This window comes from Quercus lobata, chromosome 8 (genome assembly GCF_001633185.2).
Source record: "Quercus lobata isolate SW786 chromosome 8, ValleyOak3.0 Primary Assembly, whole genome shotgun sequence".
Taxonomy (NCBI): Eukaryota; Viridiplantae; Streptophyta; class Magnoliopsida; order Fagales; family Fagaceae; genus Quercus; species Quercus lobata.
In genome coordinates, this window is record NC_044911.1 from 50,876,409 (window position 1) to 50,892,982 (window position 16,574).

At 35.8% G+C, this 16,574-nt stretch overlaps 1 protein-coding gene across 1 annotated transcript; it reads left to right on the forward strand.

Moving 5' to 3' along the window:
* Positions 1-9,174: 9,174 nt before the first annotated feature.
* On the forward strand, positions 9,175-15,226 carry LOC115957383 (ATPase ARSA2). Its single transcript, XM_031075609.1, has 7 exons — positions 9,175-9,685; positions 10,457-10,581; positions 11,545-11,695; positions 12,149-12,259; positions 13,945-14,083; positions 14,180-14,295; positions 14,766-15,226. Exons 1-7 carry the CDS (start codon positions 9,431-9,433, stop codon positions 14,934-14,936), a joined length of 1,068 nt encoding a protein of 355 aa, XP_030931469.1. The 5' UTR covers positions 9,175-9,430; the 3' UTR covers positions 14,937-15,226.
* The last annotated feature ends 1,348 nt before the right edge of the window (positions 15,227-16,574 follow it).

Sequence of the window (16,574 nt, forward strand, 5' to 3'; positions counted from 1 at the left end):
AGTTCACACAAACTCTAATAAATTACTATTGCTGTTTAGTCATTAGTGTTGTTTGCCTTTACAGAATTACATTGATACTAATCTTTGGGTTTTTTTAATATATTAATATTTATATTTTTTTCTACTCAATATAATAATAATAATAAAATTTGTCAAACCCATGGGTTCAACTCAACCCAACCTAACCCATGTGAGTTGGGTTAAATTTTTTTTGACCCACCATGGTGGGTTAGGTCAAAAAATCCCCTCAATCCGACCCATGCACACCCTTACTTCTCTTCTTCTTCTTTGTTTTTTCCCTTTCTTTAAGCAGCTACTTGTCTATGCCAGAACTATATTTCTTCTATTATGGACCTAGCTGATCATAAAAGTGCACAAGCATTTCAGCATTTACCAGAAAATTCATCATCTTGAGCAGCTGGACAGGGGTGCTGCAGCCCTTGCTATAGCTCTTGTAGCTGATGATTGTAACCTCCCTTTTGCTAGTATATAATCGTATTTTCAATCAAAAAGGGAACTGGGCATGGTGGGAGGGTGAAAACAGCACGATTATCCTTCTGCCTAACAGGGTGAACGTGGCTTGGTTTTTGAGCTTTGTTCATCCACCACCAAGCTACATTTAAGCAATAATTTGATGTCTGTTTTGCTAAAAAATGAGAATGAACAAAGGCTCAGCTCAATGATGCTTGCTAATGCTCTGGCCATTTTTGGGAATATCCTACAAGCTCGCACAAGGCAAAGCCCAAATTATTAATGGGCCATTTTCTCTACTCATATCATTTTAATACATGGTCCAAGCTCATATATTCTCAATGGAGAATTGAAGGATTGTGGTTTAGAGGGAAAATAATGGACTTATTTGGGCTTATTCATGAACTTGGGCTTCACAGAGTGAGCTTGGAGCACTTGAATAAGCTAAAGGCCCATAGTTGGCCCCAAGCACAAAAATAAAAACCGATTAGAGCTAATGTATTTGCCATAAAATCAAAATCGTTAACCTAAGCTAAAACAAATAGGTTGGCTGCATCTAAGGCGTTTTGAGTTTTGACCACATCTCACAAATTTAGCAAGTTTCTAAGGAGGTTGTTTCCCTTCAACAAAGTTCAAAATGTGGGATTGGTCAAAGGTTTGCCCAAAATAATCATTAAAGCAGCTGATCCTATTATCCAACTAAGAATAAAACTCAAGGTTTCTATATATGTTTTCTAAAAATCCAACAATCAAAAGCCTTAGTTCTTAACTTCTTATGGAGAGATGGATACTAAAAGTTTTCTTAATCCATTATAAATCCCAATGAGTGAGTCAAGAATGGATCAACTTCCCTCCATTAATTCTATCTAATTCTCACTCATATCCACTACTCCGATTAGGAGTTGTTAAGGGTCATTTGTGAGAATCCAAATAGAAAGAAGAAAAGCCCAACGACAAGGGCAGCAAAGAATTGGCAAGCAGATAGCAAAACCATTAGGCCTAAGTGGCAGAAATAATGGATCACAGGCCCATGAAAAAAATAAATGGGCCTTGAAGAGGCAAGTGGGCTTAAAGAAGCCCGGAAAGAGAGAAATAGCATACCCATGGGCAATATATAATGTAGAAAAGTGAGAAAGAGCCGCCGCAAGCCCAAAGTAATGCAAGCAAAGAAAGTAAGGGGTTAATGGCAAGTTCATAAACCCCAAGGATAAGAATAAGGTAATTGGGTCAGGGAAGCCCAATGAAGTTAGTAAAATCTCATAGGAATGCAAAGTTAGTAAAAAGGCCAAGGAAGCCCAAAGAAAGCAAGTGGGCCAAGGATACCCAAGAGAAAGACAAAAGGGACACAAGAGCCCATAAGTAGGAAAACCAATGGTCATACCAAGCCACTAGGGAAAAGAGTAAACGGCTGGCCTAAAGAGGCCCAACAGGATTAAGTCATTACAGCAGGAATAACAGAATAATATGGTAGGAAATGAGAGCAATCAAGAAGTGGGCCAAAGAAATGTAAGGCCCATTATCAAATAAGGCCCGGCTCCTAAGAGGAGCGAGAAATCGAAAAGCAGCCCACATAAAAGGTTAAAGAAAATGGACGGCAGGCTATGCAGGCAAGCCTCCAGACTACGACAGACGAATAAGCAGCAGGCAGATTTTGGACATATATGGAAGGAAGGCACCTGCAAGGCCCAGACACGACCAGCCAATACAGGGTATGGTGAGGTCGAGGGTCAGAGATTCAGAGGGCATGGCTTGGTGGTGGGGAGAGGGAAAAAATCTATTTTTAAGGTTTTGGCTCAGGTTCTTTTAGGGAAGTGTTTTGCTGGGATGACTTACTACTCAAAAAAAGCAAGCTAAGTTAAAACCACTAGGTGCATGCCATGAGAGATAGGGAGAGAGAAAGAACCCAGACCGTAGCAGGAAAGGATACCACAACAGACAAACAAACAAAATACTCTTCTTTATCTGGTGATGAGGGGGTGGCACACAGACGGATCAATGGTGGTCAGTCAGTACACCCATACCAGACAAAGGTGATTAAGGGTTAAAACAGTAAAATCCGATCACGGCAGGCACTATAAAAAGAGGATCTTGCCGTGAATAAAAAACAGAGCAACAACGAGAACCATAACTAAAAAATAGGAATTCGAAAAGAGATACCAAAAAATAGAAAAGAAACAAGTGAGAGGGAAAGAAAGAAAACAACCAGAAAGAAAATAAAGTGAGAATTAGAATGACAAGCATGCACCGGTAGATTGATTCCCTCTCTCCCTCACGAAATCTTGCTCTCTGTTAAAACCAAAATGGGCCTCTGTGCATAAACCATTAAGGTTCGTTTCTCTCAGGGCAGTTAATCTTCACGGCAGGACTTTCCTAAGAGATTAATTGCGTTGAGAAGGAACGTTCTTTCCTCTATGGTTTTGCTCCTGCGGACCAAATTTTAGTTGATTTCTTCATCTTCTGATTAACTCATACATATTATCATTTGTTCCCTTTTGTTTTGTTCTTTTCTTTCTGTAAAAGTGATTATTATTACTGTGATTGTGTTTGGGGATGATTTGGTCATTTCCTACTAAATAGCCAGATATATATATATATATATTTATTATTATTATGTCTGTCTGCCACAACTTGTCTAAAACAGTTCTGCCTGCCGCAAGCACGTTCCTGGCAAACCAGGCTTAGTTTGCGCACAAGCCAGACCAACTTGAGTTGTAGCTAGACCGGTCCCAATTCCTTTATCCAGAAAACTTGGGTTTAGTGCAGCAAGAAGCAGCCCAACACTACTAGCATAACCCACCACTTTACAGGAGTATATACAATATCTTAAATAAATAGTGTTTGTGAGTGCGGTGGTACACATAGAGTCATTTCTCTCTCCTTCATCACATCCCTCAATCTCCCCACTTTGTTATGTAGCATTTTGAGGGAATTATTTGTATAATTTATTCAATACTTAATAGAAATTCCCTTTGTCCTTATTATGAGCTTAACCTCTTGCATGATATTTATTTGCTATGCACCACTAGCCTAGATGTGATACTATAGTGAGTTGTGGGCTTGACCCCCTTTTATTTTGAACTTGGGTTGATTGTGCCTTTATTTATTAGCCCCTCCCAAAATCGACTCAAATATTATGTAACAACTATACTATAATTTCTAGTTTTTTCAAGAATCTTACCTAAATTAGATGGCTTCTTTGCTTTAACTAGAAATTAAAAGGGATAGAAGAAAAAAGGAATATTGAAACTTTTAATTTGATAGGGACTTTACCGTTAAAAATTAGTACTCTGAACATTAGAGTTTGAACAATCTCAACTATTAAATTTTCAATTGATGGTTGAAAATATGAAATATTGATCATTGTCTTACTTATCAAAAAGAAAAGTCAATTATTGTTTGATTTTTTTTTTTTTATAATTAAACTAAAGTCTCGAATTGATTTTCTCCTAGATTTGAAATGATAGCATCCTTTCTGATACCTAATGTTTGCAGTTCAAACCTCTCCTCTCCTCTCCTCTCCCCTATTATATCTCTACTTATTACCTGTTTGGAAGTTTAGAAAGGGAGGAGAGTAGAGGGGAATAGTTCCCCTCCATCTTGTTTGGATGTTTTTAAAATTAGTAAAGGGGAAGGGAGTAATTAGCCCTTCCCTTTGTTTGGATATTTTAAAAATTAGGATAGAAATGAAAGGCAATGATTGAAATAGACAAATTTACCCCTATTTGAAAATGGACTTGTAACATTGGTCTATTATTAATTTAGAAAGGGTAAATTGGAAAATTTATCTAGTCAATAATTTATCTACTCTACTCTCCCTCCAAATCTCTCCAATTTGGGGGAATTAAAAATGAGGGGTTAGAGGTGGTTGAAACCCCTCCAAACTCCTCCCCTTCCTTCCTTAAAAACTTCCAAATAAGGTAATTGAATTACTCTCCCTCCCTCTACTCTACTCCCCCTCATTTTTTAAACTTCCAAACAGGCCATTAGTTGTGGGGAGGGGGGTTGAGATTTTCTCCTGCTTCGAAAAATCAAAAGGTTGGTACTTCTCTACAAGATGGTAACTGAAGTGTTAAAATTCCATTACCTGTTTAGTCCTTCACCAAACTTACCATCAAGGTATTGCGATTGAAAGTCTATGGTAGCATTGAATATGACAAAATGATAATAATAGTCTACTGTAATATAATCATGGTGACGATCTTAACTTTCAATACAACATTCAATTAAATGTGGAATGTCAATTTCATATTATTTGGAGAAAAAGCTAACGTTCTTGAGCAAATAGTTAACCCAACTATCTTCTCTCAACATTCTGACTTCAGATAAGTGCTTTTATGATTGAAATTGAATGTAATTTATTATAATCTTTGTTTTTTTTAGGGTAAACTACACATTTGGTCTCTATCCTTTACACCGTATTTCAATTTAGTCCCTAACATTTCAATTGTGTCAATTTGGTCCCTAACCTTTCTATGTTGTGTCAATTTAGTTCCCACCATTATCTTTTGGATGAAAGTTGCTGACGTGGCAACGGTCAAAATAAAAAATTTGTTTATTGCCACCTTGAGTGCCACCTAGTCTAACATGTTAGAGTAATCTTAAATAAATAAATAAATAAGTGAGTAATTTTTGGGATCAAAGTTCCTAACCCATGATTACTTCACATTTTTCTTTTTTTAAACCCAAATCAAATATTTTTGTTTGATAAGAAAGCTTCCTGATTTCATTAAACAACGGTAAACGTAAATTAAATCCAAAATCCCTGCCTCCCTAAAATCCAAAACCCCCTACAATGAGGACGACAGCACCTTCTCCCTTATAGCAATTCCTTCTCCTTCCAGCAACGCCTTCTCTATTCCAGCGACACCAGGCCTTCTCCTCACTGATTTGTTTTCAACCCGTCAAGCCATTCAAATTCTATTAGTACACAAACCCACCTGCTATTCTTACTCCTTTGTGATGATGGCAACAATAGTGGCCTTGGCAAAGACTTTCTTCATTGTACTTAAAAAGTGCAGCACCTGCACTCCAAGCTATAAAAAAAAAAAAAGCATGTCTCCCCTGCACAGAATACCCAAAAGATGAAAATTTTATAATGAGTATAAAATTAGAGAAGAACCCATGAGTTTTAAAAAACCATAAATAACAAAAAGAATGAAAGAAAGATAGATACAAATTTTGATGTACTTGTTTATGTAGATGTGTTCTCCAAGCAAAGAACTTTTGGTTTCAGAGAAAGCATTAGACAAGTGGGTGGGTAGTCACCAGAGAGCAAAAGGTTGAAGGGAAGTCGACGATGAAAACTGGGTGGAGATGTTATGGTGTTCTAATTTAGTTTAAGTATTTTTAAAATCCTAATGAATACTTTAAATCTGACTTGTTATTATTTTATGTGTATTTTAGTATTTTTTAAAAAGCTGATGTGTACCGTGCCATATCAATCGTTTGTAAAATAGTTTGTGCCTATAGCCACGTCAGCAGTTTCCATCCAAGAGATAACGACAAGAACTAAATCGACACAACACAAAAAGGTTAGGGACCAAATTGACACAATTGAAAGTTTAGGGACCAAATTAAAATATAGTGTTAAGGATAGGGACCAAACATGTAGTTTACCCTTTTTTTTTATATAAAAAAACTTACATTATATGATATGCATTTATCATATAATTTTTGTTATTTTATTTTTATTATTAATTTTTTATTAAAAGATAGATTTTATTATCATTTTTAACTCTATAAAAATACTTTCTTTACTATATATGTCATTCTTATGTAGGGGTGTCCACAGGTCGATTAGGGTAGGATTTGAGCCTAACTCGCAATGACTCAATGACATCAGGTTTCCTGCTAAAAAACCCACTACCAATTTCAAAAACCCATGAGTTGAGTAGGATCATACTAAGTGGACGACAGTTAGGTCAATCAAAGTCGATGAAGATGTTGGTGGAGGTTTTGCTTAGCGACGACCTATAGTTTGAGTGAAAACCACCGGATCTTTGCCAAATTTAAGCAAAAACCACCACATTGTCCTAAATTTAAGTGAAAACCTCCATCTCATAGCTAGATTTGAGCAAAAACGAATAAATCCTCACTGAAATGAACAAAAACCATCAGATCTTTGCCGAATCTAACTGAAAATAGCCATTTTTTCATTGGATCTAAATGGATCTGGGTAGATTTGACCTTCTTTCAATGGCTTGGTCGGTCGAATTAGGTGGTGTTGACACCCTATTTTGCAACCCGTATTTAACCTCACATGAAGGGTAAAAGGGTAATTTCACATTGGAAATATGCATCTTGATTCTGGTCATTAGATCCTTAATCTCATTTTACCAAAATGATCTTGATGTTGTAACGATCAAATCGACTGGTCATGAGCCCTAATCGGACCATTAGATTGAAAGTTATCATCAAATCAAGTTTTAATGGCTGAGATGCACTATTACAAATTGAGTCTGACTATATGTGATTATGAATAATTGATTTCAATTGGTTATAAATATAATCAATTTGAGATCGATAATGTGTCATAATTTGATTGGTTAAAACTACATTTTATGGTAGAGTTGCATACACCTAATTAACTAGATAGTTAAACATTAATTATTCAATGAGTAATTTGTGCAATTATCTTTTAATTAGAGTAAATTTAGAGCCAATTAAGTCTGAAATGGGAGTGATTGAAGCCATTTAATGTTAATTGGGAGCTAATTTGGGGACCTATTAATGTTAATTGTGCTGAAACTATTTTTTAACAAATGACCTCTGCTTACCATTTCATTGATATCTCTCAGAATATTTTGAATCTATGAATGAGGTTATTTTTCCCAGAAACTAGACATCCGGAGCTTCAATTTGAGCACAAGAATGAGACAATTCTGATCAAAATTGAGGCAGATATGATTTTTCAAAGTTGGCTTTATAAACTATGACAGCAGCTATGGAAAACTGAATTTTGGCTTGCTCCTCACTCCCACCAATTTTTCCATTTAATGCACCAGATTTTCCTAAAGGCTAAAATGAGGTCTAGGTTCATGATTCCTTGTCAACTCTCATTAAATGACTTTCCATTCATATTTCCTCCACCACTACTATATAAACCCCTCTCTCCTTCATTCCAAGGGAGACAAAAAATCCTCCTCTCTTCTCTTCTCTTGAGTTCTAGTGAAGTTGAGTAGTCTTGTCATATCTTGGTCTTCCTGAGACTCAAGGTATTGAGTGAGACTCACTCTCCCTCTCCTAACTCTTCTTTTCCTCCATCCTTAGGACCTCCATCAAGAATCCCCTCCTCCATCATATAGATCTTGCATGAAGGTATAATCCCCTTCCCTAATTGTTTGCTTATACTGTCATGATGAGAATTTAATATTAAAGCATGATAATTCTCTTGAATATGTTTGAATATTCTTAATTGTTTTTATGTGTTCTTCACATTTTCTTAATTGTTCATCACATGTTCATGCATATCACTAGATTTAATCTTAAATCCACATTAAAAATATGAAAAGCATGTTTGTTTAGTAATTTTTGCAAATCCTTGAATCTAGGTTATCACTATCCACACACATTCACTAGAGTTTATTTTTCAATTCAAATGCCATGCTTAATAAATTGAATTAGGGTTTATCACATGCACACACATTAAATTCAACATACAAATTGATTGACATATTGGATGATGTGATATGAATGTTGGCCACCATAGTCTAGAAGACCGGTTTCACCGGGCAAGGTGGGTGCCTAACACCTTCCCATCTTGTAACATAGCCTCCGAGCTTAGATCAAGGGTTAGTAAATCAAATACTTATCCGTGTAATTTTTTATTTTTAGATTGTAACTAGGAAACAAAGCCATGTACTTTATCTTAGATTGTATCTAGGACCAAAACCATGTAATTTTCCTATGAACAATGTAAATTCAATTTCAAATTAATAAAATGAGGAATTTTCATTCATGGTTTTCTTATTTTTCCAATAATTAAATAAGTGGCGACTCCATTGTAAAACCCTTAATCTAAAGGGAAAAATATAACTAGTAGAACCTCCATTTTGAGAGGCAATAACACGACTCCACCCATTCACGTGGGTTTGGCCCAACACATCATAAAAACGGGCCGGGGGCACGGTCTCTCACAGGTGGCTCAGGTTTTGGAGAAGGCGATCGCCAACATTGGTTGTTGAAGTTTAAAATCTGCCACCGATTGCCTCTTTGCTCGGCTCAGATAGTCTTGGTTTAAGTGGCTTTTAGTCGAACTGTTTTGTTAGGCCTTGATTGGGGATGGACAACACTATTCTTATGTAAATTGCATACTACCAATGCATAGTTGCATACTACTAATAAGTTGAAACTAGCTATCTAAAAAAAAATCATATTATTTCACTTTTTGTTTATAAGACATTGCAGAAACTCCATAGATCGATAATATGGTAGATTTTGGTTTTACAACATAAATCTATATTAATGACTTCACCGTAGGGTCATATTTGAGCTTCTTTTTTTTCTTTTCTTTTTTATCATTATAAGAGACTTTATCATTTTTTTTTTTTTTATATTGACTTTATAAGTTATAAGCTAAGTGGAAGCCAGTTAAATGTAAACTGTATAAATACAATTGTAGTCGGTCCATTCCCAGAGCACATTAGCACACGCCCCTTATAGTGCGCCGCAGTCAACAGTCCATACTATTCTAAAATCTAAACTAAAACAAAGTATAACTGGAAAGTAGAATTGAAGGGAACTTCCGAGTTCCAACTTCCTCGACTTCGATTAGTACTCTGTTGTTCCTCTCCCTTCTTTCTTTCTATATTAACAAATTCTTAAAATTCTTCTTTTCCTTTTTTATTTATATCCAAAACTTGAAACCCCCAAATCCAATACTTTAATATCTCTCTCTCTCTCTCTCAATTTCTGGGTTTCTTTTGGAGAGAACAAGCAAAAAAAAAAAAAAAGAAAAACAATGGGTACAGAAATACCAGAAGGAACGTTACAGAACATAATGGAGCAAGAGTCTCTGAAATGGGTATTCGTGGGAGGCAAAGGTGGTGTGGGCAAGACCACCTGTAGCTCCATCCTCTCTATCCTTCTCTCTAGGGTTCGCTCCTCTGTTTTGATTATCTCCACCGACCCTGCTCACAATCTCAGCGATGCCTTTCAGCAACGTTTCACTAAGACCCCCACTTTGGTTAATGGCTTCTCCAATCTCTACGCTATGGTACTCTTTTTCCACTTCTACTTCAGCTTTATTTATCGGGGTTTCTGGGTTTTTTTTTTTTTTTTTTTGGGTGGGTTTTTGTGGGTGGTTCAATGTAGACATTTAAATTTCGAGTTTTTGATGAATTTGAGAGATACCCAGATTTCAAATTAGCTTTATTTGGTTGAATTTCATCCTGATTTGACTAGAATGTGGTTCTATTTGATGGATGTGGAAATATCCAGTTCTGCTTTTCTATAGCTTTATGGACTACTTGTAGAAAATTTAGATTTTTTTCTTCTTCTTTTGATTATGTAGGATAAATTCTCTTATAGATTTTTTTATGCAATGATGAAAACTGCTGGTTTGATAATTGCCATCTGAGTTATTTGGGCTTTTACTAAGGGTAAAACTTAAGTCCAGTCCCTTAGGTGCTATACCTTCAGTTCCCCAATTGATTGTATTGACTAGTGCATGAAAATAGATTTGTTTTTTTTTCTAATGACAATTAACTTTTCAATCACGTGGCTCATTGGTCAATGCAGCCAAATGGTTGAATTTAATTAGGGAACCTGAGATACAACACTTAAGTAGCTGTATCTAAGTTTTATCCTTATTCTAAAAAAAATAAGGATACACCTGAACCACCATATTTGGGTTTATATATCTTTACAAAATAGCAATGTACTTGCATTTTTATCTATTGTTCATGTTGTGTTTTTAGTGAGTTAATGTTTGGATGTTGTATGTATAGATTATGTGATCTCATTCTTTAGGTATGGTCCTTTGTAGGAGGTGGATCCTAATGTTGAAAGTGAGGATGTGGGCAGTTCCGATGGAATGGATAGCTTGTTTTCTGAACTAGCAAATGCAATTCCTGGAATTGATGAAGCTATGAGCTTTGCAGAGATGCTAAAGTAAGAGTCTTGTTTCCTTTTATTTGATTATATTGGACCTTCCAAATTCATCAGGTCATTGTTCCTCACTTCAGTTTCAAGTGTAACTGAGAAATTTTATGATCGCTATAGCTTGTACTTGACTAATGTCGAGGTCTTGGTGGACTCCAATTTTGATTGAGATAAGTAGGTTATTGGGGGTCTTGGAGGACTAATGTCTGCGAATAGGCTTTTCATTTGTACCAATTATAGGCATTCATCAGCAGTTCGCTGCTAGTGCAAATATCTTTGTGCATTTGTTAGAGTTGAATAGCTAGCCATGTCAAAGATAAGGTCTCCTGAGGAAGTGGCTCTTCTGCCATATAGTCAACATTTTATTGGTTGGCTAATCTATTGAGGGGGTGAATGAAGTGATACAAATTTTAAAAGTTTGCTTTAGAACTTGGGTTCTTTAAAGTAACTAGGACAAAATTACCATATCTTGTGCCAATTGATGCAAGTAAAATACATTACTATGATATTGACCCTTTACTCACTTTATGAACCAAAGCTATCTTCATGCTTGTTTCTCACGTACTCTCCAATATTATGATACCTAATCATAGAATTGGAGTCTTAGACAACTTTTAGGTTGTAAAGGAGATATTTAATTTAATATTTTATTCGAGTTGTTTGCAAGAGACCTTGAGGTTAACTTCTGTTAACCATATCCAAGTGTACATAACATTTTGTAGCATATAAACTAAAATGAAAATGAAGACATTAAGCATATTTATGTTATACATTATTTGCAAGAGTATACAGCAGTTCACAGCCTGCATCAATTTTGAGTGGCCTATTGATGCTTATGCATCTCTTCTTTTTTGAAACAATCACCCAGAAATTTTTGCTCTTTCTTTGCAGACTTCATTTAAATGCTGTTAACCTACTTAATTTATTTACATATATTTTCCTGATTTACCTGCATGGACTAACTTCTTGCAGATTGGTGCAAACAATGGATTATTCTGTTATAGTATTTGACACTGCCCCAACTGGCCATACACTGCGGCTGTTGCAATTTCCGTCAACCTTAGAAAAGGGTCTCACGAAAATGATGTCCTTGAAAAATAAATTTGGTGGCGTAATCAGTCAGGTATGTTCTTTGTATGATAGAGCATAATCCTACTCTCTCAATGAATTTGGAACTATTTGTGGTGTGTATGGCACAGAAATCATTGGATTTGGCAACCTGAATTTTATGTATTCTCCTTGTTGCCTTAGATTTGGACAATTGTTCTGAAATCATCTCTAAAACCAGACCCCCTTGCTGGGCATCTTTAACCATTTCTGCTGCAATAATGGAAGAGTAGAAGTAGGTCATGTTGCTTTTGCAGTTTCTATTGTTAATTGTTAGGGTTGGAATGACGCAAACTCCTTATTTGCACCATCCCCTATGTGTAAACTTCTAGTAAATGTGAATTTGGTTTCATTACTTTAAATATTTATTTTGCTTGTAAGCTAGAAATGGTTCAATTTATAGTATTGATATATCTTTGCTGGTGATGTTAATGATGTAAATGGTAAGCTTTAAAATTATTCATGGCAGATGTCCCGCCTTTTTGGTGTTGAAGAAGATTTTGGCGAGGATGCAATTCTGGGAAGGCTTGAAGGCATGAAAGATGTGATTGAACAAGTTAATAAGCAATTCAAAGACCCAGTAAGATCACCTTATTCATATTTCATTTACTCTTCTCTATGTTAAATGATGATCATTTCATTATTCTTTTTTGCAGATTTCCAATTATTTCTGTTGAATCATGTATGCTGTGAAATTTTATAAAAGTTGAAGCCAGACTCTAAATGCTTAAGGTTTTTAAAGCTAGGGTTCTAAATTCATCAAGAGGGATGTGTGAACTATAGTTTTGAGAATGGGTATGGAGGGCTGGAAGCTTAGGGGGAATAGGAAGTCTAATGAGAAATTTGTATAAAGTGCTTAGGAAGCTTTTGTTATTATTGTTCATGAGCTTCAGGGTTCAAGTGATAGCCTAGTGATAATAGCATCCTTTGTGGTATCCACTTGTGGTAATGGCATCCTTTGTGGTGTCCCGTGTCTGTCGTTCAAACCCCACCTCCCCCTCCCCAACCATCTACCTATAAAAAAAATTGTTGTTCATGAACTACAAAGTTCCTAGCCCAAAAATAAACTTAAAATGGATAAATAAATAAACTTTGGATAGTTACATCAGCTGCATAGATAAATTACCTCCTTCCCCGTCTCAGATTTTTTTCTTTTTCTCTTTAAAGATCTACGTGATCTCAGCATCAATTATCATTATTGTTTTTATGAGCATTACTATAGGTCAAGTGATGTATTACTCATAGCTGATATTAAATGGGAATTTATTAACTAATTTAACCATGATTACATTCTTTCATCAATAATAATATGATAATCTTTGTAAGAGGGAAATTGAAACTCTTGGAGAAATAGACTATTGGAAGCACAACGCTGTTGTAGGTATCCACTATACAAAAACTGTTTCCATGATTTGGTGTGCTCTTTTTATATAATCAATACAGCTATTTATTACTTATAAAAAAGGGTGTTTTTTGACTCATGGCTTCTTGCAGTAACAACGAAGCATGATTTGCACCCCTCTGGTGCCTGCAAGCAGTTGCATTAACTATGGGTGTGAATTACTTTGGCATTTTTGCTGATATTTTGTTCTGTGGCTACTTTCTCCTTTGCAGTAATTGCTATGTTTAGGAAGTTAAGGCGTTTTAATGACATCAAAATTGACCTTTTACTCCGTCATTTTGAGGAGACTTAAATTCAATGAGACATCTGAACGTAATGATCACTAGCTTGCGAATTGATCAAAGCATCAAGATTTAAGGCTCAAATAGTCATTAGTCATTACAAGCTAATACACTATATAAATGTAAAAGATGCTTTATTTTTTTTTTTTTAATAACTTTTTTTCAAGTTTTTGGTTCTTTATTGATATGATTTCTGGATAAATGATTTTTTTTTGGGGATCAGCAAGTGAAGAGCTTTATTAAAGAAAAAAGTATAAAAATATGTTGTTGCTACCTTACTTATCAAAAAAATACATATGTTGTTGCTACTTTATCTAGATGTATGCTAGACATGGTTCTCCCTTATGTTTTCCTTCTTAAATCTAGAGGAGTTAAAAGCACTAGGACTTGTGAGGTTTATTGTAATTTTATTTGACTTGCCAAAACTTAATCAATCAAGTTTGCATTTAGTTTCTGAATGTTTTATAGTTATTTCTGAAGCACTTGATCTGATGTTCCTTGTTAATTATGACTCAAAATTATATTGAATGTCTGATTGTTTTGTAGTTATTTCTTAATGCACTTGTATTTCCCTGTTGGCAGGACTTGACAACCTTTGTCTGTGTTTGCATTCCAGAGTTCCTCTCTCTTTATGAAACAGAGAGACTGGTCCAGGAACTCGCCAAGTTTGAGATAGATACACACAACATTATCATTAACCAAGTACTTTATGATGAAGATGGTGAGTTTACATGTTCTCATACTTCATTTTACCCTTGGAATAATTTTTTTATTAGAACAAGAGTTATAAATCTATTGGGCTCTTTCCTAATTGTAGATGTAGAATCCAAGTTACTTAAAGCTAGAATGCGGATGCAACAAAAGTACCTTGACCAGTTCTATATGTTGTATGATGACTTTAACATCACCAAGCTCCCATTGCTGCCAGAAGAGGTAATTTACAATGCCAAAAAATTATAAATCTTTAAAAAGAAAATATCTTATTTTGAAATCATCTTTTCAATTTTCATACATTAACCAATCTTATCAGGTGTAGACGTATAGTCTAACAGGTCGTTAATTTTCAAGACTATTGATGATTAATTCCAAATGATTTTAGATCGAACTTGTGGAAAGACATGATGTTTCTATTTTTTCCAACATTCATTGCTCTAAGTTAAACTCATGTCATTCTTACACATCTTTTCTCCAAATTATTTCCGATGCTAATTGCTGAATTTATTATATTTTCCTTAAATTTCTTGCTTGTTTCTTCAGGAGGTATCCTCCTAGCTTGTGAATTCTTAGTTGATCATCATACCAAACTGAGAACCTAAATATGAAATTCAGTAATTCTAGATGGGGTGTAAAAAAATTATTTTTACTTATTATTATTGGCCCTTTTGACATTTTTTGATTTGTAGGTTACTGGCGTTGAAGCTCTGAAAGCATTTTCATGTCATTTTCTGTCACCATATCAACCTTCCACTGGCACAGTGGAAGCGTTGGAGAGAAGGGTATCCACACTAAGGCAGCAGCTGCAAAATGCGGAAGCAGAACTAGAAAAACTGAGAAAGGGAAAACAAAAGGTCTGATGATGCTCTGGTAGTATGGCCTCTGTTGCATTTTCCTTTCTTCATTCTTTTCAAGTGACAATCAGGTGGCACCATACCCCGCTTTATGCTGCCAAGAGAAGTTCATCTTCTGCTTTTGTTTTGGTTCATGTTTTCTGTAGCTTAACTAATTTATAATTTTTTACATGAACCTTTCAGATATAATAAATGGTATATTTTACTTTCATTGTGTGTTACACCCAGTGACAATGTGACATATCAATCATGTGGTAAATGTGATCAATGATTTTGAAAGTATGGTTCATTTATGATTTTCCTATCTTATCAAGAACTATATCTACAATGGTAAATTCCTTTTCTTTTCTTTTTTTCTTTTTTTTGTGGTGATAATTCCATAGTCGAGAGTGGTGGTATTTGAACATTTGACGTCTTCATTGGAAACACAGTTTTCTGTGGCATTTTGTTTCTCTCCTGTTTGTTTCTTTTCTAGGATTTTAATAAGAGAACTCATTTCATCATTTACGGAGCTGAGACCAAGACACTATCTAAAAAAACAAGAATTTCAAGTTTTGATGCTACATAAAAAAATGTGCTCCTCCCACGCTTGTTCTGTTTTGTCAAAGTGGTAGGAAGGAATCTTTGAAGGCAATTGTTTTCTGCTACGTAAGTAATGTAGTATAATAGTACAGCTTTAAAAAATAAAATAAAAATAAATAAAAGCAAATTAATGGTGAGGGTTATGCTATACTTAAAAAAAGAAAGCATCAGGAATGCTCTTATTTTTTTCTCTTAACCCTTCAAGGTAAATAGAAAGAGAATCGCTTGTGAGGAAAAAAAAAATGTTAAAAATTTCATCGAGAAAGAGAGGCTCTGAAATTTTGCGGCTTGAAAGAGCAAAAGCAACCAAGATGGATATCCATTAGCATAATCCTTGTAGCATAAGTTACAACTCCAAAGTTTACTCATGCATCTGCCTTTCTATCTTTGATTAAGGGTGCGTTTGAATCGGGTGAAATGCAAATTCAGAAAACGTTTTCCGGAAAATGGGCGCGTTTGGCTGTCAAGGAAAACGGTATTTTCCGGAAATGCAATTACAGTTGACCAAAATTTTCCCCTTTGACCCGGAAATGAATTACTGCCTTCATTTTCACTTCAATTCATTTCCGGGTCTTGCAAACCGTAGAGAGAGGGAGAGAAAAAGCTCAAAACACAACACGAGAGAGGAAGAGAGAACGAACAAAAAAACCATACGAAGAACACAACAGCCACCCAGAGCGACGATCCACCGAACGATCCAGAGGAAGAACTTCGGCGAACGAGCGAGAAACCCCGATCGATCCAGCCACCCATCGATCCGATTCGGCGAACGATCCACAGAAAGAACTTCTTCGTCCAAGAGCGACAAACCCCGATCGATCCGGCGAACGAGCGAAACGAAGGACTCCGGCGAACGAGCGAGAAACTCCGATCGTGAAAGCCACCCATCGCTCCGATCCGGCGAACGAGCGAAACAAAGGACCTGAGCGAACGATCCGCCACCCATCGCTCTGCCAGACGACCACCGCGCCAAACGCCGCAGACCCACGGTGAGTGACAGCTCAAACTCTCACCTCCGACCCACACGTCCGATCCACACACTCCCTCACCTCCGATCCAATC

Bases quoted from the DNA above. Each gene is read 5' to 3' on its own strand.
- LOC115957383 (XM_031075609.1), top strand. From the start codon at position 9,431: ATGGGTACAGAAATACCAGAAGGAACGTTACAGAACATAATGGAGCAA. The intron at 10,582-11,544 runs GTAAGAGTCTTG...AACTTCTTGCAG, and splicing joins AGCTTTGCAGAGATGCTAAA to ATTGGTGCAAACAATGGATT. The intron at 14,296-14,765 runs GTAATTTACAAT...TTTGATTTGTAG, and splicing joins TCCCATTGCTGCCAGAAGAG to GTTACTGGCGTTGAAGCTCT.